This window comes from Stylophora pistillata, chromosome 8, assembly GCF_964205215.1.
Source record: "Stylophora pistillata chromosome 8, jaStyPist1.2, whole genome shotgun sequence".
NCBI classification, from domain to species: domain Eukaryota; kingdom Metazoa; phylum Cnidaria; class Anthozoa; order Scleractinia; family Pocilloporidae; genus Stylophora; species Stylophora pistillata.
Window position 1 is genome coordinate 29,421,072 of NC_142526.1, and position 26,955 is coordinate 29,448,026.

Below are 26,955 nucleotides of genomic sequence, written 5' to 3' on the forward strand. Positions count from 1 at the left end.
AAAACGTGTTGGTATAATAGGCGAAATCATCCCGATTGAAATAAACTTGGCGCCCTCAGTAATTTATTATCACGATCGCATGGTGTTGAGAGTAAATTTTGCGTCTATATTTCCCTGCGCCTCGCTCCGTTTCGTGTCGCTCTGAAGAGTTTTGCAGATGTGAGTATCTTTCGTAACATTGATCTGTTTAATTCATGCGAAAGTCATTCAACAACATTGATAAAGAACTTGATTTGTCAAGCACAAATCAGGAACGAGATCAACAGACTCGGTCCATTAATCTTTTAGGTGCAATCAGAAGTCAGCTTAAAAATAAGAGATTCATTATCATAATAACCAGTCACGTGGATAAGAATTATCTCAACAAACTTGAAGATGGAAAGGCATTAATGTAGCGACAGAGGAGACCTGCGCACTGCTCTGGTTTCCAGCCTCCAAACCCAGAGCATCGGATAAAAATATGGCAGACACGTGCAATTAACTTTTGTGTGGTGCAATTCCAAGTTTGTTAGTGTTTTCCAAATTCAGTTCATATTTTTGTGGAAAAAAAGGACTTTGAATTCTCGACTCGCGACTTTTCATCATGACTATGTCGGTGAAAATTTTAAACATTTCTCTCACCGCAATCGGAAAAGGACATGAAGTTGTTGATCATGAAGGTACGCTAAAATAAACAAGTTATGAAGAATGTTTGTAAAGTTCGTAGTCGATCCTTTGGAAACATGCTTGTTTGTTCCTTTATATTGCCGGCATTGTAAGAAGTAGTAAAAAAATTCGGAACGAGTCGAGAAGAAAATATTCCAAGATATTTTGATAGTGACTTAAATTATGAAATTTTTGTAGTAAGCGATGCCCCAAATGTTGAGAGTACCATCAACACTGCTGTCAAATCACTTAAGAATGGTAACGTGATTGCTATTCCAACTGATACAATCTATGGGGTAGCAGCCTTGGCTCAGTCCACTGAAGCAGTCTCTAAATTATACGAAATCAAGAGGCGACATGAAGAGAAGCCAGTTGCAATATGTGTTGGGAACTTGGAAGATGTATACAAGTAAGATCTATTGATTGACTATCTTCTACTTCCTAAGACCTGAAGTTGCTGAAATGATACCTATAACTGTATACAGAGTGCTTTAGAAAAGTTCATCTAAGCACAACCATCCCTAAATAATTCAGAAGTTTCAGCACACTGTATGGGGGATTGGTACTGATTTGTCCTGTGTCCAGGAAATAACTGGATGAGATTTGGTTTTTTCTGAGGGTGGTAAAGGGTTTATAGGTGATGCATGATGCATAAATTTTTACAGAACGGCAAGGTAAGGTGAGATTTGAAGTTTCCCCCTTGAGATTTGTGATGTGGAAATACTATAAAGCAAGTCCCATAATAGTAATGAAAGCCAATGGAATGACTGATTGACTGATAATTTTTTTGATCAATTGATTGTTTGACAGGGTTTGTAAAGGTCAAAGGGAAATTTAGAAGTTCTAAAAGATCACTTTGTTATCCTAAGTCAGAGTCAGTGAAGTCATGGGGTATGACTGAAAATGATTTTTCTGATAACAACATAGCAGTTGATATTAGGACTGAATAACCACTTTCACATGATTTTGAAAGTAACCCCTGAATCAGAGGTGATTGAAATCAGTAACCATGCTCTGGAAAAAGTCAAAGAATTCTACAACTTAAAAAAAAAAAAAAAAAAAAAAAAAAAAAAAAGACAAGCTTTGATTGATTCTTACGCTTATTGATTGTACAAATGGTTGAAATGTCTTCAGGTCATTATTTGAGGTGCAATCTTACTCTTCTTGCCAGCACTTGTTACTTTTTGATTGGCAAGATAAAGAAGGTTGCTAAAGTAATTTTACAGCTGGGAAACCAGAGCTCTTGATGTTTTCATGATTTTAAAATGATCTGGTTTAGCCCCAGCCACAGGCAATGTTTCTTATAAGTGCACTTCATTCAAAAGACACTACCTACATGAATTTTTTAAGCAAAAAATGCTCCCACCATCATAAGTTCAATTACCAAATATTCGGGGAACTTTCTAGGAGAGTTAAGTGATCTCTCTTAGAAAGAGTATTAACATGGTTTTCCTTAAGGATTGCTGTGTACAGCCTTCGACTGAAAGATTTCAGTGAGATAGATATTCAGCATTGCATCTGAAATTCTTGCTGTAGCTTTTTTTATTCCTATCATCCTGCAGCAGGTTGCCTAATTTATTTTGGATTTTCAGATGGGGAAAAGTGACTGTGAGTAAAGAAATTCTTCAAGATTTGCTTCCTGGTCCAGTGACGTTAGTATTTGAAAGAACTGATCAGTTAAACCCTGGGTTAAACCCAACGACAAGACTTGTTGGAATTAGAATTCCTGATCACGACTTTGTACGGCAATTGAGTTTAGCATGTGAGGAGCCTCTTGCTCTGACCAGTGCAAATGTGAGCACTGTGGGACAAAGCAGTTTGAAAATTGAGGTATGGTAATTGAGCCCCACATTGTTCAAAATGTGATTAGTGCTAATCCAGGTTTTTTTTCTATTCAAGTAGCCCATGATGATTGATAATTGTTATTTGAATGACCCAGCCCAACCAACTTAAGGTTTGTGGTAACTTCAAAGAAAAATCGAAAAATTCTCACTCCCAGATCTCATTAGTAATTCTCTTAACTGTCTGCCATACAATGGTCATGATGTTAGTTCAGTGAATTTAGTTTTGGATCATTACTTATAATTCCCATTTTGACATTTTTATTTTTTCTCATTTCTTGCCTTCTTAATATTGTTTTGATATTGTTGGGAGAAATTCCCTCTTGGTCACTCATATGCTTCATTTCTGATACTTGTTTGTTGCAGGAATTTAAAGAAATATGGCCAAAACTGGATTTAATCCTTAATGGTGGAGTGTTGGGATTGACTGAACAGTGCCGCAAAGGTTCAACTGTTGTTAATTTGTCAGTTTCTGGCAAGTTTTCTATCATCAGGGAAGGCAGGTAATGGAAAGAAAACATGAATCTCTATTTACTTCTTTGTTGGTCATAGTCAGGTTTTTAAATCTCTGCCAACCATGCTTCTCTGATTTTAACAGTTTAGTAAACTAAGCTATGTGAGTGTACTGAGCTGCATGCAAGCTATTGTTTAGGAGTTGCTAAATCGCTTCTTTCTCACCCTTAGTGCTTTACATCCTAACATCAGGATGCATATTCTCCGAACTGTTCTCTATACTTTTCCTAGGGTGTGGCCAAGGAGAATTGGTTTAACAATCAAGAGCTTCTTTAGTTTGTAGTTGTGATCATTTCCTTTATTCTCTTGACCTTAATGTTTGGTTCAGGGGTGATATTGTAAGGAGAAATTAGATGCTAGTCACTCTTAATGGGTCGAAGAATCAATGAACTGTTCATTTTGTAATCTGGTAGGCGTTTTAACCTTAGAGAGTTATTCTTGTTTCTTTCTAGTGCTTATGATCAAACAGTGAACATACTCGGGGAAAAATATGGATTGGAGGATTGCACTACATGATATCGTACTGCAGCAGTATTCATGGTTATTTATTTGAACAAATAAGGACCATTTAATTTATTCTCCACAATCACTCGTGATATCTAAGTAACAATTCTCTACTCTGTCGGCCCTAAATTTTTTGGAAGTTCAGCTCAGAGAATTTATTTTTATGCAAGCAATATCCCCAAAGTGTATATATATTTTTGCATTACCTTTCAGGGGTTTCAATAAAATTTCAAGTAGGCAGCTGGTTAGTGAGAGTAACTGACTGTACCAACAAGGGGCCGTCAGGCCCCTTAATCTAGGGGGGTCTGGGGGCATGCCCCCCCCCCCCCCCAGAAAATTTTGACATCTGAAAGCTCTGAAATGCCATTTCTGGAGTTCTGGAGACCAAATTGAGTGCAAAAGATAAAGGAAAAACCCTATCAACAGCAAAATTTTTTTTTATTTTTACAATGCTAATAAGCTGAAAATGGAAGTTTGTATGCATTTCTTGGAAGTTTAAGGTCATTGTCACTAAAAACAATCGAGCTAAACACTTACTACTGGTAAGAAAGCATCCAGTTGCATTTTTAATCTTTCATCCATTTGTCTTTGTTTTTTTTTCCTGCGAACCCATAAACAGTTCGCAGGTGAAAAACATTCCAAGCTTCTCTGCCTACCCACCAGGACACCCGCCAGACAGGCGCCAGAAACTGTGGTAAGATCAATTAGCTGCAGCTTTTAACTCAGACTTCAAATGCGAGTGGAAAAAAATGTTAAAATGCTTAAATGAGCATCTGATTTGTTTTCGTTCTGTTCTTTTTGTAATACCATGACACAAGCAAACGTGGTTGTCATTCAAGAAAATGCAGCTTTCATTCAAGGTTCGATTTATCAGGCCACAATGAACTCCTTAACACGATAAACAAATGAAGGTAAGTAGATTACATACTTTGCACGCAGTTAAATTTTTCGTAAACCTCTTGCGTCCTAACATCACCCCAAAACGAGTCGAGTGCTGTGACCAACAAGTCACGTCCAATCTTTTGATAATTATTTAATTTTGAAACTGGGGTAAAAAGTTCATACAAGCCCATCAAAATGAATTTTAATTTAGTTTTCAAAGAATCGTTCTTTAATTATTTAAATTTAGGGAAAACGTAGCCGACTTCTGAGTGAAGTAGCCGACGCTTTTCGTCGGCTGTCGGTGCTTATTGAAAGCACCGTCTTTTCTGCTTAAAAAGCTGTCAACACTGTTGGGAGAAATTTGTTTTTGTCATTCCTGAGAGATTTTATTTCATTTCAGTTTTGTTGTTGCAGCTGTTCTTGTATTTTGTACTGTAGCAACTGTCTTTAAATGGAGGAAATCTTAGGGTTATAGTTCTCTTAAACCAAAGAATAGCAAGGATGATGAAGAATGGAAACAATTAAACAAAGAAAGCAACCAATAAACTAGAAAAATTTTACAGATATTTTTTCAAATTGGTGCTGTAAGACAAGAATGTATTGGCCATTTGCACCTTTAAATTTTTCATATGCCAATAGCTCTTTAGGGATAGTGCTATTTCAGTAAGAAACTGACTGGGGGAATTGCATGGTCAGCAGTGATAAGTTAAAATGACAGGGTAACATTTTTAAATTGCCAGTCTTTTGTTGTGAGACTTTTTGCATATTCACAGCAATTTGATTTCACCATATTCAAAACCACAGGGTATACATGACAGCATAATTTTTCTTTAACAATAGTATAGGAGTATTAATTAAAAAAAATTTTCCTTTGCCTTGTAAAAGTACTTGTGTAATTTGTTGCATTTTGAATATTTATTGTCTTATAGGTAATAAATTATGTTAGAGCTATTTCATGTATGCTAAATTAATTATCATGACTCCAGGAGTACATAACAATTGGACCTTAAATTAGAACCATGTTTGGCTCAGAACATGCTTATGTAAATAAAATATAACAATTTTATTTGTGTACCAGTAAAATACCAGTAACTAACAACAGTTTTGTATTGCCTTGGTTCTGTTGCTGCTTCTATACTGATAACAGTTGATCATCTGTAGATGTCATATTTATGGGGATAACTATGGATAAAAAGTGTTCTCCTGAGGTACATTTTTCCTTGTCTTTATCTTAGAACCTTCTTTTTTTGGAAGGATGGGGTGTGCACTTCAAATAGAATTGAAATTATTGCTGCTCAGAGCCAGAGAATTTAGGTGTAAAGTTGTGATGATGTGAATTATGAACTGATATTTGATACCATCGAGAATCAAAGTGCATCTGTATGAACCACCGCCTGTAAGACCTCTCGCCACTTCTTGTTACTGAACAAGAAGCTATTTCATGTTTGCTAAATTAATTATCATGACTCCAGGAGTACATAACAATTGGACCTAAAATTAGAACCATGTTTGGCTCAGAATATGCTAATGTAAATAAAATATAACAATTTTATTTGTGTACCAATAAAATACCAGTAACTAACAACAGTTTTGTATTGACTTGGTTCTGTTGCTGCTTCTATACTGATAACAGTTGATCATCTGTAGATGCCATATTTATGGGGATAACTATGGATAAAAAGTGTTCTCCTGAGGTACATTTTTCCTTGTCTTTATCTTAGAACCTTCTTTTTTTAGAAGGATGGGGTGTGCGCTTCAAATAGAATTGAAATTATTGCTGCTCAGAGCCAGAGAATTGAGGTGTAAAGTTGTAATGATGTGAATTGTGAACTGATATTTGATACCATTGAGAATCAAAGTGCATCTGTATTAACCACTGCCTGTAAGACCTCTTGCCACTTCTTGTTAAGCCTGAAAGCAGGCACTTGTGTTAGACTTTTTAAAGAAAAGCCTCTCATCATTGGCAGTAGCCTCCTGTGCAGACGTTCTTAGGCATCGTTACACAATCATTCCTCCCCCACGTGGGGAAGAATGATTGTGCAAAGATGCCTAAGAACGTCTGCGCAGGAGGCTACATTGGCAGCTGCTTATGGAAAAAATTGTTGACAACCACTGTTCCTTGAAATTATTGAACAAATACAGAGCCCAGTGCCACACAAAAAGTGGATGATTTATAACTAAGTGCTTTTTCACACTCTGTAATTTGAAATTAATATTGAATAACAACTGTTGTTTTAAAGATACAAAGCAAAACTTCTTTAGAAGAGTTGCTACATGAATTCTATCACACTTAAATTGGGTCATAACTTAGAGAAACTAATGTTTCTTGCCAAGTTTTACATGTCATAAACAACATCTTTGTTAAACCTTTCAGGTGCAACTACACTTCTTGTGTGGTTTAAATACAAAGTTTTGTGCAATAAATAACAATATTTTGAAAAACTGTCAATCTTAACTTCTATTTCAAGCAAAGAACTTGCAAAAACAGGGCATTAGATTATGAATATTTGAACAAGATGTCATTCAACCCATCATCCACTGCACAAAGGAAAGTACCCTCCCAGAAGGGGAGAAAAATTACTTTCATTTATAGATTACATTTCACTGATCTCAGTTTGACCTCTGGATAATGGAAAGATAATTTGAAAACAAAAACATGTATCCTGATACCAGAACCAATGACTTGCACACCTGCAAGATGACGAGCAGTTGATTTAACCGCCTCCCGGTTAGCTCAATGGATAGAGCGCTGGACTGTTATGCAGGAGGTCGAGGGTTTGAGCCCCGGCCGGACCAACACTCAAGGTCTTAAAATAGTTGAGAAGAATTTGCTACCTTTCTATAACATCAAGAAATGGTTAGATATTCTAGTCTTCTCGGATATGGACGAATAAATGGAGGTCCCGTCTCCTGCAGGGTTGGGGTACGAGACATTAATTTCCCACACACGAGATTACTGTGTGATGGATGTCCTCCCCTGGGGTGGGATGGGTGGGATATTGGGCGCACTTAATTTGGAGCCTCGCTCTGTTGTGCAACCCTCACCATACTCTGGTGAAAGTGATTAAATAAATTTAGCCTTTTCCCTTGTCTTGCATTCTGCAAATCCAAGGACTTGAGATATGTTGATTCCACCAATCCACAAAACAAAACTCTCATTTTCTGAAATGGTTACCCTCCCCTATCTCGATAGAAGTTACAGTGCTACATCAAGAGAACATAAGAGAACAAAAGGAGATCTTGGTCCAAGATTGGACCTAAAAGAAGGAAGATGTATTTATTAACCCTTTATCTCCAAGAAGTGATAAACATGTAACTTCTCCCCATAATAACAATGCATTTATCCAGCAAATAGTTAATGAGAATACTCAAACTTATTCAGTACAAATTATATTCTGAACCTAATACCAAATTCTTGCAACCAATTCACAAGGAAATGTGTACCAGCTGGTACAGAGAATTAGCACTTTGATATTCAGAGTTAGAGGCTTAAGTGAGAATTTGCAATGCAAACATCTAAGGTGAAGGGAGAAGGAACAAAGTTCCCTTTTGGTTAAAACTAAAATAACATAAGTGGAAACAAAAAATATCCCAAGTACTTTTAAGATGATTTTTTTGATGATTATATTCAGTGTAAGAGAGTCCCCCCCCTACAAGTCCTTAGGAGGTAAGTCATTCTCCACATTGGTGGGACAAGGGACGAAAAATCTCCACCACTGGCTCTTTTTGTTCTGGATCAACTGCATAAACCGATACTTCTTTCGCTTGAAAATGCTGACATACCAAATTCGAAGAAGCTCTTGGAATGAAGACGCCTTGGAGAGAGAGTCGTAGAAATCGACGATTGACATGTCTGCGAGGAGAAGGAATGACTGAAAGAAAAATAATGCTCCAAGGAATACGGTAATTGCAACTGTTGGGGCAAACAAGATGGCGTAATCCTGAATTTCTTCGCAGCCTTCGCCAACTTCCATATTGTTAAAAGTATCCCACATCGATTTCGCTGATTGCGAACGCGGTGAATAGCGATTGAGCACACTCAGGTGAGGCATGCTAACCAACGTCTCTTTGAATTTCTTCAGAGCATATCCGGAAAGACAATTCGAAAACGGAAAATAAGCAAGGTAACATGCATACGACAAACCAAAGAACGCATATGCCAAGAAGGTGTAATAGTAGATATAATTCCGACGGCCGATGCAGTTGTTGGTGAAAGGACAATGATGACACATCATCTCGACGCAAGTGTGGCACCAGCTGCAGTGATGTGTTCCTGCGTTTCGAACCCGTCGACACTTGACGCAAATTTGGAAGCTTTTCACGAAACATCTGTCTTGGGTGTAGGCATCCTGATGCTGTGGATACCCTGGGCAAACGAAGACGGTCATGTAGTAATAGAAAACCGCGTTAGTCATCATGTAGCACGTGAAGAAAGTGTGCCACCACCCTAGCAACGAGGAGAACGCGTCCCCGGGTACGTGCGCGTGGACGTAAACTGAGAAGAACAGCCACATGAGAGTAGGGAAAATAAAGCTTATGGGCGCAATTTGCAGATAGCTGATCGTAGCTCGCGAGGGTAACAACGTCTTGAGTTTTGGAAACAGCCTTGGAAGGATCTGGAAGACGAAAGCGCCTATAACAACGACTGCCATACTGGCGCTCAATGCAATCACGACGAACGCCATCTTTATCGAAACGAACGCTAACCAGGAAATAAACTCGTTCCCAGTTTTACTTGCGTGATCTTAGCCAAGATGGCGTTTGTTTGGATTGTGATCTTGACTGTTGGATTGATTCAAGGCGTGTTTATTATCAGTAGCTTACAAACGTTATTCCCTCGTGGTTCAAGAAAAAGTTGGCTGTATAGGTTTCTGAAAGGATTGCAGATTACGCCTGTTCTTTTTATATTTGCTTCCGCAATTTGGTTCTTCTTCTTAAAGAGTTTGCCCATAGAAGTCGATAACCCCTATTCGTCCTTCAAAGGTGTTTGCTACATCATCACCGCTAGCTATCTTTGGCTCAACATGGTATTCAATTACTTGGCGGCGATGATTGTTTCGCCAGGCTATCCAGAAACACGGCAAGAGCTCGAAGAAGATACAGATATCCATCTGGAATCGTTAAAGTTTTGTGCCAAGTGTACTCGTGTGCGTGACAAAGGGACTCACCATTGTAGTTCGTGCAACTCTTGTGTGATGTTAATGTCGCATCATTGTCCGTTCACCAATAACTGCGTTGGATTGAATAACTACGCTCACTTTTACTTGTTCCTAGTGTATTGTTCCCTGGGGCTTTTGTTCGCTGCATGCTGTACTTACACGCCGTTTGTCGTTTGTATGCTAGATTACCCTTCCGATTCACCTTCGTACACAGCTGGAATCTGCGGTGAATTTGGAGACTACGCCGTAATGTTCCTTGTTGTAAGCTTCCTGTTTGCCTTTATCTTGATGATGTGTTGCTTTCACACTTTTCTTCTCATTGTAGACATGTCCATGATCGACTTTTTAAAGACCTGTCAAAAATTAACTTGTAAGGAATGGTTTACAAACATTTTATTGGGCAGGTGCTTGCAACGAAAGAAATTTTTGTTTCGTAAACTCTTGCTATATCGCAGAGAGAATTTGTGGAAGTTTTTGATACCAGGTTTTAACGAAATACCTGAACTTCTTCCGCCCGATGATTTCTTAGTTTAAATTTACTGTTCTCACAAGCTTTGCTCACAAGAATGCCTCAAAATGGTCTAGAATAGCAGACCGATCTATCGTCTGGAGAACAGCATTTGCAATCCACTGGATTCTTTATTTTTAAATGACTCTCATGATTGATGACTTCTTTTCAGGTTGTGGAAGCATCAATCATTGTTAAAAACAATCCTATCAGGGACCGCTCCCACCTTGACAATCAGGCTACTTAACTTTCGAATTTTCATTGTTATTTTGAGTACTAACAGCGAAACAAGTAAAAAGGTCATGAAATGTCAATAAGAAGCCTAAAGCTAATGCAATGCCTCTGGTTATTTATTTGGCTCAAGAAAATTTTTAACTGTCGAATTTCAATGCCTTCTGGACAGTGCTTAAGAAAGTTTTATCTGGAAGCAGTGATGATAACTCTTTCTTTGGAGAAATATGTTTTTCATTTAGTTTTCATTAAAATGCCAGACTAATGAGGGTACAGAAAACAGTTCTGCCCAAATTCATCTTAGTGTTTTTTGGTGTTATTCTAAACAAAATGTGTAGGAAAAAAAAATCAAAAATAGATGTGATTTATGAAATCTTAGATATATAATTTAAAGAATGAACAGGAAGTGCTCTCTATTTGCATGAATTTGACTTAAAAAAGGAAAGTAAAGCTCAAGCTTTTTTTTGTTGTTTTTTTTTTCTTGGGTGAGACAGGCACAAGTTCTCTCAATTTAAGAGTTTCTTTCTTTCTTTCTATGGCCCTTCAGATCATTTTGGATCAAAAATTCACCAATGAAAAAAATTGCAAGTGCCAAACAAAACAAAACAAAACCGAAAAAAAAAAAAAACCAGGAAGTGTATAGAATATTACTTTTAAAATGAAAGGCCTTAGCAGAAACCATGACGGCTACTATCTATGGGAGGGTAGGGAGGAAGTCTTGCTCGCCACCCCTGCCGGATATAAGCGTCCACCCCTTACAGAGCACGTTTTCAAACGAAGCGTGCGATCTACTGCTTCGTGACGCTGCTGTAAATTTCGAAGGTCTTGTGTCGAGATCATTCTATGCATTTCATCTGAGCTCTGTTTGTAACCGTTTTATGCGACAAGATGGAGCCTCAAATGCTCGTTAACCAAGGACTCAGCGAGAGTGTTGCTCAACGTGTTTCTGAAATCTTTGCTTTAGGGATTCTTTCTCCTGAAGAACTCGATGACAGGGCGTTCGAAGCTCTTCGCGAATTCAATCAAGAAGGCGCTTTGGAAGTATTAGATCAGTTTGCGAACAGTGACTTATCTCATGTGCAAAATAAGAGCGCTTTTCTTTGTGGAGTGATGAAAACCTACGTAACAAAGTCTTCTACGACAGGCGCTGATACCACTAGCAACCAGGGAGCACCCAGCAAAGCTGACGAAGGGAAGATAAAAGCTCTATTAGAGAGAACTGGTTATACGTTAGATATCACCTCGGGACAGAGGAAATATGGAGGTCCACCACCTAACTGGGAAGGTCCTGTACCCGGGACAGGTGGTAGTGAAGTAAGTGAAATTATTTTTTGAATACCGAAGGTAAATTACTTGGAATTGAAGTGTAAAGGAAGTCTGTCTTCCTCCGTTAAATATTTGTGGCTTAATTCCATCAGGTTCTAACACACGTTACACTCTCGCAAAAATTTTTAATCGTTTGGTATTGAAAGATTTGGATAGTTTAGAGAGATCCTCTCAGAGATATATATATATATATATATATATATATATATATTTATATATTTTTATAACTGCAGACAGTACTGTTTTGGCCTTGTGGGCCTCATCAGTGCAGTGCTGATGCTAGGATGGAGGAGAACCGAGACGGTCACCCCAAACGACCCAACCTTTGTGGTATCGTCTAAGCCATGCCTGAGATCATTCATATATATATATATATATATATATATACCAGAGATCATTCATAAATATGTATATACATATAAATATATATATTTTTATATATCTATATATGTATATATATACTAGTATGAAGACTACTCAATATGAGTACATATGGATTTTAATACAGTTCTGTTTTGTAGACCAACAAATGTTGGTCCACTCATCAGTTAATCTCCATACACACTGAAGCATTGTTAAGTATGATCACGCGACTGTTAACGTGAGGGTGGTGCATTTGAAAATTCAAAAAATGCAAAAGTATACAAAAAATACATGCACGCGCTTATGAGTGGTCGTTTGATTTACAATTCAACTATATCTTAAGAGTGTACTTTCTTTGGTGTCTACAAGTTGAAACCAAAGTAAGCAAGTACCTGTGGGAACTGAAAGAAAAGAAAGAAAAATTTGCAATCCTGTGGAAGATCCTTGCAAAAGCCAGAGCATATTCAAATCTAAGCAAAAGATGCAATTTATGTATTGAAGAGAAATATTTTATTATATTGAGTCCCCAAATGGCGACGCTTAACAAACGCAACAAACTGGTTTCAACTTGCAGGCACCAAAGAAAGTATGCTCTTATGTACTCATATTGAGTAGTCTTCATGCTAGTATTAGGGACTTTGAGATACCTGGATGGCTGACCTCGAGGACGGTAATATTAAACGCGGAGGACTGGGCCGAAACTGATGTTCTTGGCGGGAAACTTTCTACGTTAAGGAGCGGTTTGTTTGAACGGAGGACGGCAGCGAACCTGAAGTTTCTAGCACTGTTCATAAATCATGGCATCTTTTAAAAAGACTTGCGAAATGATTGTTATTGCGTATGATGCACAATCCTCGCAGTAGAGAGTGCTATTTATGCAATAGCGAAAATCAGACCTGAACTAAATCAGGCCAGTACGGGATTCGAACCACTGACCTCTGCGATACTAGTACAGCGCTCTACCAATTGAGCTAACAAGCCAACTGGGAGCAGGCTGTTAAGTTGATTCGTAATAAACCCGTGATGATAAATCAGATACAATGAATATATGAATTTCATATATTTTGAACTGCGGTTGTAGATACGTATGATGCACGATCCTCGCAGTAGAGAGCGCTATTTAAGCAATAGCGAAAATCAGACCTGAAAAAAATCAGGCCTGTACGGGATTCAAACCACTGACCTCTGCGATACTAGTGCAGTGCTCTACCAATTGAGCTAACAATTGGTACAGGCCTGATTTTTTTCAGGTCTGATTTTCGCTATTGCATAAATAGCGATCTCTACTGCGAGGATCGTGCATCATACGTATCTACAACCGCAGTTCAAAGTATATGAACTTCATATATTCATTGTATATGATTGTTATTGTTTACGCAGAAAAGCTACTGACCAACGAAGGGTTCCTGTTTCTGTACGAAGCTAATAAGCCAGTTAATTTAAAGCTGCCTTACTTAAAATCACAATTTGAAAAAAATTGGCACTTATGGCTGAACATTTATGGTGAATAGCAGTAATTTACATGACACATGGAGTGAGCAAAATAATTCTGGAAACAGAAGCCAGAAAATTCAATTTCATCCCAAGTTTAGTTGACATATTTGCCATCACTGCAAAGCACAGCAAACAAACACTCATTCGCGATGGTATTTTACACTTCAATTTTTTAACTTTTGTGTATCAAAACAAGAAATAACTGTAAGGACAGCCTTGTCAATTGAAAAATAATGAATTTTAAAAGAAATGCTCGTCAAATGTACTTACATTCACTTGTGGACGGCAAAACTCCAATTCTGAAGTCCTCGACAACAACTGGACGGCAACACGTGTTGTGCAGACATGCGCAATACAGTCTACACATGTAAAATTACTTCCAGTCAGTCATCCTCTGAAACAGCCATAGAGGTATCTTAAAGTCCCTATTATCACTCCTTGACTGTAGAGCACTTTTCTGGAATCAATGGTAAATGCCACTTCAATTGCCATGAGCGCGCGTTGGATATGAGATGATAGATAGCCAACGAGGCGTGTAGCGCCGAGTTGGCTATAATCATCTCATATCCAACAAGCGGGAGTGGAATAATTGTTTTATTAAAAAAAACGCCCCTAAGATATTGGACAACTCTACTCGACTTTTATTTTGTAAGAAGAAACTGGATGTTGCGATGTACAGATATTAGGTTATGGTATATTGGCTGATATACCATAATGGCTAAGCCAATAAAAAGTCGGGAATTGCATTATCCAATGATCCAGTTTTTAATATATATATATATTACATGTTCATGCAAGGTATAAACATGCTAATGGTTTATTCATACAAATAATGTAATTTTTGTGAGTTAATAAGAAAGCTTAGTTTATTTTGAAAGCTTATGAAGTGAGGGATTATACTGGAACATGCATCCAAGAAAAAATATCTTAAAGAAGGGACGTATGGCTATTTTAAGGGTAAACCTGTTAAATGCTTGGTTGCATGATGTTTTCTTTAATGGCTTACATGAATTGTTGTGAAATCAATTATTTTAAAAGATGGTCACCTTTCGTGAAGGATAATTTATTTTTGTGGGACACGTGCTAATTGCAGATCTCCATTATTACAAGATCAAATCAAACAAATGAATCCATACAACTCATAATGGAGGAGTGTTCTCTGCAAACTTTCTTATGACAAATTAATTACTTAAGTGAACTAAAACTGATTTACTGGCAATATTATTGTCCTACAGAAAGGCTGCTGTCAGGTTTTTGTCGGGAAGATCCCACGTGACTGCTTTGAAGATGAAGTAATCCCACTTCTCGAAGAATGTGGTCAGATTTACGACTTCCGTCTTATGATGGACCCTGAATCTGGGCTTAATAGAGGCTATGGATTCTGTACATATGCAACAAAAGCTGGAGCACAGAGTGCAGTCAAGAAACTTGACAACAAGGAAATTCGACCTGGCAAGAAGTTGGGAGTCTGTGTATCAGTAGCAAACAACCGTCTCTTTGTTGGATCCATCCCAAAGAGCAAGACTAAGGAAGAAATACTGGAGGAATTTGGAAGAGTCACCTCTGATTTGACCGATGTCATTGTTTACTTGTCTTCAGAGCAAAAGGGCAAAAACAGAGGCTTTGCATTCTTGGAATATGAAAGCCACAAAGCAGCTGCACTGGCAAAGCGACGTCTTCAGAGTGGTAAGGTTTACGTCTGGGGAATGGCAGTTGCCAAAGTTGAGTGGGCTGATCCACAGGAAGAGCCCAATGATGAAGTTATGGCAAAGGTTAGTATATAAAAATGAATTTGGCCACTTATTAATCAAAGTTAAAGAGATTTTGTCTTGAAACAGGGTCACAATCCTTTTTTTTATAATCCCAAGCAATCTTTTTTAAAATAGAAAATCAGTAACTTTTCGCTCTAGTTCTTAAACACAGCAGTCCCTTGTGACCAGGAAAAAATGAAAATTGTTCTGCATCTTTCAAGCCAGCATGTTTAAGGCATTGTTTTAGGGATCCATGGAGAAGTCATTCAGTTTTTAGAAAAGCCCGTTGACTTGAATAAGAAGGATGAAAAATCAAACCAAAAGCCTGGTAGATATATATTCATCCCAACATACACATGGCTTTTAAATTTTTACTATGAAGACTCAAGTGATTGCTATCTGCACCATGAGAGCTTTGCATATGCTCCAATATATGCAGAAAATCTCTCATTCCTTCCCCTTCAGGTCTTATCATTAAAATTTTAGGGTTTGTGTAGAAGAAAAATGAACCACTGAATACTTCATCCACTTTGAATATGAGGCTGTGCTAAGAAATATGAACAAATATGGAATTTGCTAACCTTACAATACTATTATGATGTCAGGAAGACAGGACTGGGGTTGTTGTCTTTCCAAACCTTATATTTTGAGAGTAGATGTACGTGAAAGATAAGATTAGTTGTTAGGTGGAATAAGATGACACAATTTGTATTTACTGGTATACAAATGTACATTTAGCAGTTGCCGGTTTGTTGTAGCTGTTAAATAGATGAAACATCCCTGACTTCTAAACTACCTCAATCTCTTGTATAGGTGAAGGTGGTTTATGTTCGAAACCTGTCACCTGTCATCACAGAGGAAAAACTACAAGAAGAGTTTGGCCAGTTTGGAACTGTAGAAAGAGTTAAAAAGCTCAAAGATTATGCCTTTGTCCACTTCACTGAACGGGAAGATGCACTGAATGCGATAAATGCACTAGACCAACAGATGTGGGATGACATTTCAATAAGTGTGTCCCTAGCAAAACCACAACCAGCCAACAAGGACAGTAGGCGAAGAGGAGGCCCTGGAATGGGGCAAAGTCCTCGTGGAGCACCTCGAGGTGGAGCACCCAGAGGGCGAGGTCGTGGCCGAGGGGGATATGATCCAGGGTATGATAACAGTGGTGGGTATGGCCAATATGGAGGTTATGATAGTGGAAGCAGTTATGACAGCTACTATGACGATAGCTATGGAGGTGGTGGTGGTGGTGGGTATGGTAGTGGGTATGGTAGTGGATATGGAAATGATGGATATGGCGGAGGTGGCAGAGGAGGCTACTACAGCCAAGGCGGCTCAAGAGGTGGGCCTAGGGGGTCACGTTCCCGTGGTGGTCCAGGTGGGCCAAGTAGAGGTGGACCTCGTGGTGGCAGTGGCTTTGGTCGCGGAGGCAGGGGTGGACGCGGTGGTCCTCCTAGAGGAAGGGGTGGTAGAGGTGGAGGTGATGGTGGCTATGGTGCGCAGAAGCGCAAGTTTGGTGATGATGGCGGTTACCAAGGTGCGGCTGGTGGCTACTCGGAACCCAAGAGGCAGTATATTGATTACAATCATCAGTATGGGCAGCAGGACTCCCAGCAAGAGTGGGGTGGTGACTACAACTACAGCGACCAGGGTGATCAACAGTGGTACCAAGACTCCTGGTCACAACAGGGATGGTGAAGTGCTCCTGTATTTGCTGATTGGCAGCCATTCAACTCCTCCCACCAGATTTATGACAAATTGATCCAATTGTGTCATCATTTTGTTTGGAGCCCAATCATTTCTTTCATTTGGATGCTGTATCAAACATAAAGAGAGAAGGCTTTTCTGATGTTACATTCTCTATATCATTCTGTTTTTAGCAAAAAGAAGAAATTCATTCGTAATCTGAATACGTTCAAAACTTGAGGAATTAACCATGCTTTTTGATCTTGAATTGCTAGAGTGAAAGAGGAAATGGTGTTACAAAATCTGCAGTGTTCCGTGTAAACATTCGTAGTTCTTTGCAAAGTGTATGAGCCTTGGTCAATTTTGTTTTCAAATTCAAATTTTACCTTTTAATGTCTCCATTCTTTTGAACTTAGTTAATAAAATTCAAGTATTATTCAAAAATAGACTTAGAAACATGGATCTAAGAAGATCTGCAACCCTTTGATTGATTGATTGATTGAGTGGGTTTGTTTAACATTCATATAATCTTGAACTTAAATAAAATTGCTTGTACAAAAAAAGCCAGTATAACCCACTGGCTATAAATTGTATGTTGTCATTCTGTCTCCAAAATGAATAAGAAATTCTGTGGGAAATTGTCAGATGCATTTAAAAGATAAACATCATGAACATTGAAAAAATTAGATGTTTAAATTGCATCAGAAAATTATATGGGCAAAAACCATGGATAAATTATGTCTTGAAATAAAGAAAATCAAAGAAAAATTGTGCAAAAAGTAAAAAAAAAGAAAAAGAAAAAAAAAGTCAAATGGTGACTGGAAATTTCTTATCAAAAACATGACATTTTCCAGTTGAAGTACGACGCTGGCAGGCTATTGTGGTAAGTGCAATATTGTGATACTTGTGCTAGTAGCCCAGAGCCCAGTTTGTGGGGACTCGGTGGGGTGTAAGAATACTTGAAACTTTATTTCCCTAGTGGGGTGGGTTGGGGTGGAGTGAACCACCAAAAGACTCTACAACACGAGTTAGCCATTTAGGATTTCTCTTTTGACTTATTTTGCCCCTGAACCCTCATTTATCAGAGCTTCAAGGTGAGTGCTTGGGGTGTGATTAAAACTGTCAAGTTGTATTTTAAAACTTCAGTATTCAGGTTCCTCTATCCTGGACTGTCCTGTACAAAATACTAGATTTTGAGTTTAAACATGCCGGGTAAGGCAACCGGAAACGTCAACTTTTTCACTTTTAAATCAATCCCACAGTCGACCCTTCAAAAGAATAACGGGGGAAAGTTTTTAAAGAAACTGTGGTGCACAGTAGGTGGAGGTAACAAGGTAATTTGGTTTTGTCAACTGAGCCGACAATGTAAATTGGCCAATTCCATTATCAACTCAGTTGATAAAACCAACTTACCTTAAGAAGAATAACAAGAGAGTTTATGCCGAGAAAAGTGTGCACAAACGATATCTACTCGCGAGTTGGAATGCATTAAAAAAAAAACCAACAATGAGCACGGGGAACGAGTGAGGTGTTTAATGCATCGCAACTAGTGAATTAAAATCGTTCAAACAGTTTCCATGGTATTATGTTTTTATTTCATACATAGTAATAAATTTCTTAATGATGAACTATTTCAAAGATTGGAAGCGAACAACTGTGAAAATACATCATTCGTCCAATTAGCGACGTGAACGATAGTACCTCGCACTGTCAATCTCAACTTCACAGCTTATGCGAATATTTGCGCTCTAGCTTTAATTTGGAGCTATGTTAGATACGTCAAACGGATTCTTGTGGGCCCTGGTGATCTGTTACTTCCAGTTAACTCGGGTAAAATGAAATTTGTGGCAATGTTGGCCTAACATCGTAAACGCTAGTTATGACTAAGGAAATTATCGTCTCAGATTTCTAGCCAACGAGAAACACCTAGCTGGAAAACGTTGGCGAATCATATGGCTAAAATTCGTCATATTGGGAGAAAGTAGCCTGGGACTTAGTGCATGGGTGGGAATTGCCCTGATACACACCCATCGTTTGGCCTCGTCAGGTAACTTTCTCCAGATCAAAGAAGTGCGTGTGTGCGAGAGGTTGTGAGGGGGAGTTTCGGCGCAGCTGCATCTGTCTCGCGCCAATCCCCTCTAACGAACGTAGCCCAGGCTGGGAATCAAGACACGCTTAGTCTAAGTTACACAGTTCACTCAAGTTTGTCCACTGAATCGTTTCAACCGACTTTAATGGAAAGCATGCGCTGGGATTTTTCTGAGAGGTTTACTAGTCAGTTGAGCCTCGTCTCGAGAATCTATCTCTTTGGAAAGCAGTGATGGACATGTACCCTATCCGTTAAATTCTAAAGAAATGTACAGGAAAGCCTCCTTTGAAATACCGATGAAGAAAACACTTAAGGGCTACAAGGTTTGCTTCCGGCTGTAAAAAGGCTCGTGCAATCTTTGTATCGGGTAGAAGTGGTTCTAAAGGGGCGGCCTTTGAATGAAGCGTTCGCTGGGGTTGACCACTTGTCCGTTTTTTTTTTTTTTTTGTTTGTTGTTTGTTTGTTTGTTTTTTTAGAGGTAGGATACTGCGACTGGACTTGACAGAGTGAGGCACGCAGTAAGGACCGACCGTTTTCCTCTACGATACACTGACCTTTAAGGGAGTCGCCCTTTGATATCGTAAAGAGGGAAGAGAGATTCTAGTAGTAAAGATTCCGGTTGTCAAGAACGTCAAAAATCGTCTGATTGTACAATGAAAAGCCCTCATAACAATCTCAAGCAAAGTAGGGGAACATTAAAGTGTCTTTGCTCAAGCGGGTTCTGATTACAAAGGGGTAACATATTGAGTGAAGCAAGCCAGCAGTGTTAATCACAGGCTGCTGTTCACCGTTATTCGTGTAAAATCATATTATGGAATTGTATACGGAAGACTTAAGGCTTGTTTTCAATTATGACGGAGTCGTAATCAGAAGCGCAGAACGACACGATCAATTGAAAATTGGGAGAAAAATGTCGATGGCATGCGCTTACGAATCCGTCGCTTGCGGTCCAGTGAAAACGGAATTGTCGTAAGCGTAAGACTCTACTAAAAAGCCTGAAAACTGGCATTGTATTTGGTTGGTTCTTCCGCTTCTGCTTGCGACTCCGTCAATCCAGTTGTCACTGGATCATAAGATCGGAGTCATAAGTGGAATCGGAAGAAAAATGAAACTGTTGTGATTCCGTTGAGCTTGACTCCACTTCACCCATATTTTTAGTTTTTACTAGATCGGAAACGCTCGGCTCCGTCCATGTCTCCGACTTCATCGACAGTAGGAACAATTAAGTCTAGGAGTAGGGCTCAATAAGGCATTAATGATGAATGCGTTTTACCTTAACTTAATTTCTTTTGCAGGTAGAGACATGAACGGCGTTTCTTGCATTAATGGAATTTTAACTTTTTTTTTTATCCGTGTACTGATATCTAATGACTTGTGTTCTTTCAGTTAACCTTTTTGTAACTTTTCTCTGCTTGTTTGTTTGAAATGAGCTTTCTTTTAACTTTATCACAGAAAACAAGAACTTGTTGGGTGGGCTGGATCACCTTGATGGAACACATGGTTTCGGAATCCAAGCCAAGCTCAATTAAATAGGGCTGGTTTGCACGTTTGGTGCAAGCGTGTCTGCTCTCGCTTCGGCAGCGATGGAGCGGTGATATAAACTGGGTGCGGCAGCAAGAATGCGCCGCTGCGCCCTCGTAAATACGACGTTTGATAGAGGAAAGAGCCATCACAAGTTGTTTGCAACAAGGTAGACAGCGTAAACTCTACTTAACGAAAAAGAATTTATGATTTTCTCCTTAGTGGAGAATAGGCCATTTTACGGTTGTGTACTTAGTTGCCAAGCCTTTGATTTGGAGTGAGGCTGAAGGTGACCTTGTCACGATAGAGACCAGTATCTAGTTAGCATGATAACAAAATGATTTACATTTGAAAGGCAGCAAGGTTTGTATCATAACAAGGTCACCCCTAGCCTCACTCCCGTTCAAAGGCTTGGCAACCAAGCACACAGCTGTAAAAATGGACTATTGTGGAAAGAAGTACATGGGAATTAAGCTCATGAGAGCAGCCTATGGACTGTTTTGAGGTAGTCACTCTTTCTAATGGTATTGAAAAAGGATATGACATTATGACCAATAAAGGAACTTGAAAAATTTTTTTTTGTGTCTGGTAATTCTTTAGCAAGGGCTGGCTAAGCAATCAACTCGCTACAGTGTGTTACTCCTTCCTCATTACTCGAAGAAGTGATAACAAGTAACTTTTCCTTTCAATGAGAGTAGGGGGAGTTTTCAGGAAAACATATTCTTAATTGATTTTATTGGCTACGTGGATTATCTTTCTACAGCAACAAATTCTCTGAACTGATTGAAAATTATTTTGAGCTGGTTATCGTTTTTTGCAGTGATATGGCAAGAACTGAAAAAAATATTTTTTCGGATCTATTGGGCGTAATTCTCTTATTCAAACTGTAAAATGCTCTCTCTTCAAAGAAAAATAAATATGCCTCCAAGTTTTCATGATTTGCCGATCACACTTTGCAGTGGCGGATCCAGGGCGAGGGTCTGGGGTCCGGACCCCCCTTAACAGACCTGACGCTTACAACTTTGAAACTGAAATTCTTACATCGACAGGATCGTCTATCACTTTTTAAATGGCTGACCTTTTTAATGAATCCAAGTAAACGGTAAGCGGCCAAGGAATTATAACGAGCAACGGCGACTGGTGGGAGGGGATGTGGGGGAGAAGTAATATGCCTCAAAAGAGTCCAACAGTCCTTAATTTCTGAACCAAAGTTTGGACCCCCCCAATCAAAAATTACTGAATCCGCCCCTGCTTTGCAAGGGAAACTTAAGTTTTTCATCACACGTCAGTCGGGCCTTACTCCCAGAGCTCCGCGGCGCGCTAACATTACTGAGTCAAGGCTCAATTTTTCATGTTCTCGACCGCACATCTTACACAGCGATTTATATTCATAGACGAGGATCTTGGCTCAACTATTTCAAATTAATTTTGTTGAGATCAATGAAAGAGCTATTTCAATGTTTATTTGTAAATTATAAATTACCTTTACGGCAAAGTCCGTCTCGCGAGTAAAATTAAATTAGTGAAAGAAAAAACCCAGAATTGCGAGGTCTTGTTTGATTGCGATGTTTCCTTCCTTGTGATGATCAGTAAAACAATGAAATTTCTTTAAAGTAAAAAGAAAATTGGGGGGCTATGGCGCCTTCGTATATTCATATTTCATGGTCTGAACAAATCCTAATTCTTCTTGGCTTTTTATACTCCTCGGACTGAAAGTACAGTCGGGTAGCTATAACTGGGATTTAGCCGCAGAGCGCGTAATTTCATTTACTAAGTAATTTGGTTTTATCAACTGAGTTGATAAAGTAAATTGTCCATTCAAGAGTTTCCAAATCTAGGACTGAAGAGACGAAAAAAGTGAACGTAGGAGGTTGCCTGTTCCTGCAAAGTTTTATATGCCACATTTTATACTTTAGTTGCTCAAAAAATCGAAATGTTTATGCACTGTCTTCGTTTCAATCGAGTTCCCAAGTCACAGCCGAGTCGTTATCGATTGAAAGAACCTGCTTACTTTCGTGGTCCACCCCCAAGATACCATTCAAACATTCGCAAACCACGTTGTTTCGGCGTCTCGGATTTGAAGCGTCTTGGGTTTGAGTCAGTAAATTTACAAATCGAACTTGCAATGGAATCAACGCAAGAATTATCAGATGATGCACAGACACTTGTTGGCCAAGGGCTGAGCGTTCGAGTGGCTCAGCGAGTCAGTGCGATCTTTGCCACGGGCGCGTTGCTTCCTGCAGAACTCGATGACAGAGCATTAGACGCTCTACGAGAATTCAATGAAGATGGCGCTCTCGAAGTTTTAGAACAGTTCGGAAACAGCGATCTGTCCCATGTGCAAAACAAGAGTGCTTTCCTCTGCGGAGTAATGAAGACATACCGCGAGAAAAACCGTCAGAAGGCTCACGGACAAACACCCGGAAACGAAACCTTGAGTGGCCCAGACGAAGAGAAGATCAAAGCTTTGCTAGACAGTACAGGGTACACTTTGGATATCACTACAGGACAACGGAAATATGGTGGCCCACCGCCAAACTGGGAAGGCCCTCCTCCTGGGACAGGCAGCGAGGTATTTCAACAAATTTTTTCAATCGCGCGTGCTATTAGTAGAAAATACGGTCTATGGTCGTTCCGCTGGCGTGCGGGTTCGCTTACGTACTTCCACTTCGTCGACAACTCGGGTCGATTCGCCAACTGGTTGTGTCTGCTTCGCCGGCTAAAAAGTAAACGATGAAAGAAATCTTTTCTTAAGACCTTCTCTTTACTTGTATAATTTTTATTTGAGTTTGAAAATATTTTTGGTATTTCTTTCACATAGCTTTAATTTGCAGTCAATCGTTCAGAATTCAGTTTAAAACTCAACCTTTTTTCGTCGGTGAACCAGTTTTGTTTACGCCCTTGAAAAAGTACAGCTGGAAGTTTGCATCTGTGTGTGTGTTTTTTTTTTTTTAATCTGGCTTTAATAGCTATTAAAACTGTTGACAATCAAACTAGTTGGGCATATGAAAGAAGTATTGCCAAACTGACTCTTCACATACTGTCATTCAAATCTATGTTGCTTGGATGTTGAAGTGAGATGAATATATGTATGGGCAAACTAGTGGCCAAATGTGGTGTACATTTAAAATTGAAAGTTTGAATATGTTTTGTGTCCACAGAAAGTTTGCTGCCAAGTGTTTGTTGGCAAGATCCCCCGAGATTGCTTTGAAGATGAACTTATTCCTGTTTTGGAAGAGTGTGGCAAAATCTATGACTTTCGTCTAATGATAGACCCTCTGTCAGGTCAGAACCGAGGCTATGGCTTCTGTACATATTCTTCTAAAGATGAAGCACAAGATGCCACCAAGAGGCTCGACAATAAAGAAATCAGACCTGGTAGAAGGCTTGGAGTATGCCTTTCTGTGGCAAATAACCGTTTGTTTGTGGGCTCTATACCCAAGAACAAGAATAAACAGGAGATCCAGGAAGAGTTCAGTCAAGCCACAACAGGGCTGACAGATGTTATTGTGTACATGTCAGCAGAAAACAAGTCCAGAAACAGGGGATTTGCCTTTCTAGAGTACGAGTCACACCAGGCAGCATCTCTTGCTCGGCGAAGACTCTCCAGTGGGAGAGTGAAAGTATGGGGCAACATAACCCCAACTGTTGACTGGGCCGACCCTCAGGAAGAACCTGATGCAGATGTTATGTCCAAGGTTAGTAAATTTTAGTAATTTTGAGTTTCTATGAAATAATCTTATTTTAAAACTAAAGATACAGTGACTTGTGTGGCCAATATGTGTTGTGTAGGAGAGAGAGGACAGTGAATTCAAATGCGAAGTGCAATACACCACTTTCATAAATGGCTTCCAGATTGATATTCTTTTGTTTAAATTCAAATTAGCCTCACTAGCCTCGCTTGAGATAATGTATTCTTTTGAATTTTGAACTGGAGAATGAGGCCAGAAAGGCTAATTTAAATTTAAGCAAAAGAATATTAATCCAGCAGCCATTTATGAAAGTGGTCAATGGTCCCTCTTTCTCTCCTTTGTATGTTAGCCAGGCAAGCTTGTCAGAAAGGGATTCAATGACTCTGAAAAAAGCACTGGCTTTACAAAACATGCTGGCTTGAGGCACTGATGAAGCTTTAACTTTTCCTGTGAAACATGATTGTGCTCCTATGAGAGAGAATCTTAATGATTATTATGCAAAAAAGTTGATATTTTATTGTTGTCCAGTTTTGCCAAGTTGTCAGGGGATACAAATGAGAATATTTGTACATAATTAGTCAATCACAATAAGTTGCCCATGTCTCTGAAGGGGCAAGGCCAAACTGTAACACACTTCAGTGACCTTTGACAATGGAATTTTTTAACTTTCTGGAGAATGTTGCACATACCAAGATTGCAGGTAGATTAGGAACTGTTATTGTCAAAAGAATGTCAAGTTGACTGTTCTCATATATTAGGTTATCAGTGATAATTAAGTGTGTACCAGAATTTATTTTGACATGTAGTGCCATTATTCTGCTTGTTGGTATTTCTGTTGTATGACATTCATAATTGCTTTGGCTGCTTTGATGTTTGTCTGGTCTCATGTAAGTTTTTGGTTTTACTTGTTTATGCATTTACATTTAATTGATGATTATGATTGTAGGTTAAAGTTGTTTATGTCAGAAATGTGACTCCAAATGTCACTGAAGAGCAGTTGAAGGAAAAGTTTACAGAATTTGGCACAATTGAAAGAGTCAAGAAACTCAAAGATTATGCCTTCATCCATTTTGTTGAGCGTGAAAATGCAATCAAGGCGATAGAAGCAATGAACAATTCTACAATGGATGGTGTAACACTAGAGGTGTCCTTGGCCAAGCCTCAGCCATCAAACAAAGACAGGAAGCGTGCAGGCCAGTCTGGATATGGTTCCATGAATGCTGGTGCTCGAGGATCCCGTGGTGGTCCACGAGGTGGAGGCCCTCCTGGGCGTGGCCGTGGCCGTGGAGGGTATGGAGGGGGATATGGAGGGGGATATGGTGGTGGAGATGGGTATGGATACAGCGATGGAGGCTATGATGATTACTATGATGGTAGTGGTTATGGCTATGGTGCCAGTGGCGGTTATGGTGATAGGAGTTATGGTGACAGCCATTATGATGATTACTATGGCGGTGGTGGTGGTGGTGGCAGCGGCAGTGGGTATGATGGGTATGGTGGCTATGATCGCTACAGTGAGAGTCCAAGAGGCGGTCCCCGTGGGCGCAGTGGCCCACCTCCCCGTGGAGGTCGTGGTGGTTTTCCAGGAAGAGGTGGTGATCGAGGGGGAAGGGGAGGTCCCCGTGGCGGTCCATCCCGTGGTGGCAGAGGTGGCCCTCCGAGAGGTGGACCCAGAGGAGGAGGTGTAGCCCCTGGTAAAAGGAAGTATGGTGCTGATGCACAGGCAACAGTGGAGTACCCCGAGACCAAACGCAGATATATGGGTCAGAACCAATCAGGTGGAGGATGGGGAAGTCAGCCAATTGCTCAACAGCCACTGTACAATGAAGGAGGTTATGGCAACCAAGGATCAAACCAGGAGTGGTATAGTGACAGTAACTGGCAAGGGTGGTAGACCAGCTGGAGATATTTTGGCTTATGACTGATTCTGATTTGGCAACCCATTACTCGGCCTTTCTTTGTTTGTTTCGGTTTTTTAAGTTTGAAATGGGCTAAATTCGACATTCTGTATATAGAGCTGTTTGGCTTGTTCTATCTAGACTTGTCTAGTTGGTGATTCAGTTTGGAAGCAGTAACACAATTTGGTCAGTGTGGTGCCAGTATGTGAGGCATTTTATTTTTACATGCGATTGGACACAGCTGTCTCGAAAGAGTTTTTAGATTCTTTTAATTCAGTATAAACTATGCTGATTGCTTTTGGACATAGCAACTTTTAGATGATATGGAACCACTGTATCGATTATCTCTGCTTTTTAGCGTAGTAAAGTTCATTGCAGTTAGTTTTTTTTAGTAAATGAAACATTGCTTTTGGAAGTTCAAATGGCAGTGCCTTTTGGCCATTGAATATTCAGTGTGATTTGGTCATCGGAAGATAAACATACTGTTTGGGCTTGTAAAGTTGTTTGATTGAAGTCCTTATCAGAAGGATTAAAACTGCTAATAAAACACATTATCTAAAATGGCCTGGCAAGAAAACGCTGGCTAAAATTTAAGTGTCAAGTTATTGATTGTGCAAAAAATCCCACTGAATTCACCCAAAGTAAAAAAAATGAAAATCCTTTAAATTTGAATCTTGATTGAAAAATGAAAATTGTACATTTCCAGAGGTAGGAAGGTGAGTATTAAGACCTGTCTGGTCTCTTTATGCTATTTTTGTTTGTTTGTTGTTGTCGTTGCAGTTGTTGTTGTTGATCTTACCTCTCGTGTTACTTTGAATCATCCTTGTTTTCCCCTTAGTTGTTCATTTATTT

The 26,955-nt window shown here is 39.3% G+C and overlaps 5 protein-coding genes and 1 long non-coding RNA gene across 6 annotated transcripts; 5 read left to right on the plus strand and 1 right to left on the minus strand.

Annotated features, from left to right (window-relative positions):
- The first annotated feature begins 438 nt into the window (after positions 1-438).
- Positions 439-3,743, plus strand: LOC111323820 (threonylcarbamoyl-AMP synthase). Its single transcript, XM_022927259.2, has 5 exons — positions 439-659; positions 844-1,054; positions 2,238-2,475; positions 2,853-2,989; positions 3,452-3,743. The coding sequence occupies exons 1-5, from the start codon at positions 584-586 to the stop codon at positions 3,513-3,515; spliced, it is 726 nt and encodes a 241-aa protein (XP_022782994.2). The 5' UTR covers positions 439-583; the 3' UTR covers positions 3,516-3,743.
- Positions 3,744-4,056: 313 nt separating this feature from the next.
- Positions 4,057-4,921, plus strand: LOC148725772 (uncharacterized). The gene is made up of 3 exons (XR_015990603.1): positions 4,057-4,197; positions 4,322-4,414; positions 4,786-4,921. It is a non-coding gene; the product is annotated as an uncharacterized LOC148725772 (long non-coding RNA).
- Positions 4,922-7,899: 2,978 nt separating this feature from the next.
- Positions 7,900-9,070, minus strand: LOC111323694 (putative ZDHHC-type palmitoyltransferase 8). Its single transcript, XM_022927107.2, has one exon. The coding sequence runs from the start codon at positions 9,068-9,070 to the stop codon at positions 8,036-8,038; it is 1,035 nt and encodes a 344-aa protein (XP_022782842.2). The 3' UTR covers positions 7,900-8,035.
- Positions 9,071-9,139: 69 nt separating this feature from the next.
- On the plus strand, positions 9,140-10,384 carry LOC111323703 (uncharacterized). The gene has a single exon (XM_022927120.2). The coding sequence runs from the start codon at positions 9,140-9,142 to the stop codon at positions 10,076-10,078; it is 939 nt and encodes a 312-aa protein (XP_022782855.2). The 3' UTR covers positions 10,079-10,384.
- Positions 10,385-11,047: 663 nt separating this feature from the next.
- LOC111322873 (heterogeneous nuclear ribonucleoprotein Q) lies at positions 11,048-17,491 on the plus strand. Its single transcript, XM_022926092.2, has 3 exons — positions 11,048-11,597; positions 14,702-15,238; positions 16,031-17,491. The coding sequence occupies exons 1-3, from the start codon at positions 11,172-11,174 to the stop codon at positions 16,913-16,915; spliced, it is 1,848 nt and encodes a 615-aa protein (XP_022781827.2). The 5' UTR covers positions 11,048-11,171; the 3' UTR covers positions 16,916-17,491.
- Positions 17,492-22,543: 5,052 nt separating this feature from the next.
- LOC148725773 (heterogeneous nuclear ribonucleoprotein R-like) lies at positions 22,544-26,697 on the plus strand. Its single transcript, XM_088730219.1, has 3 exons — positions 22,544-23,085; positions 23,675-24,211; positions 25,152-26,697. The coding sequence occupies exons 1-3, from the start codon at positions 22,639-22,641 to the stop codon at positions 26,097-26,099; spliced, it is 1,932 nt and encodes a 643-aa protein (XP_088586345.1). The 5' UTR covers positions 22,544-22,638; the 3' UTR covers positions 26,100-26,697.
- Positions 26,698-26,955: the final 258 nt, after the last annotated feature.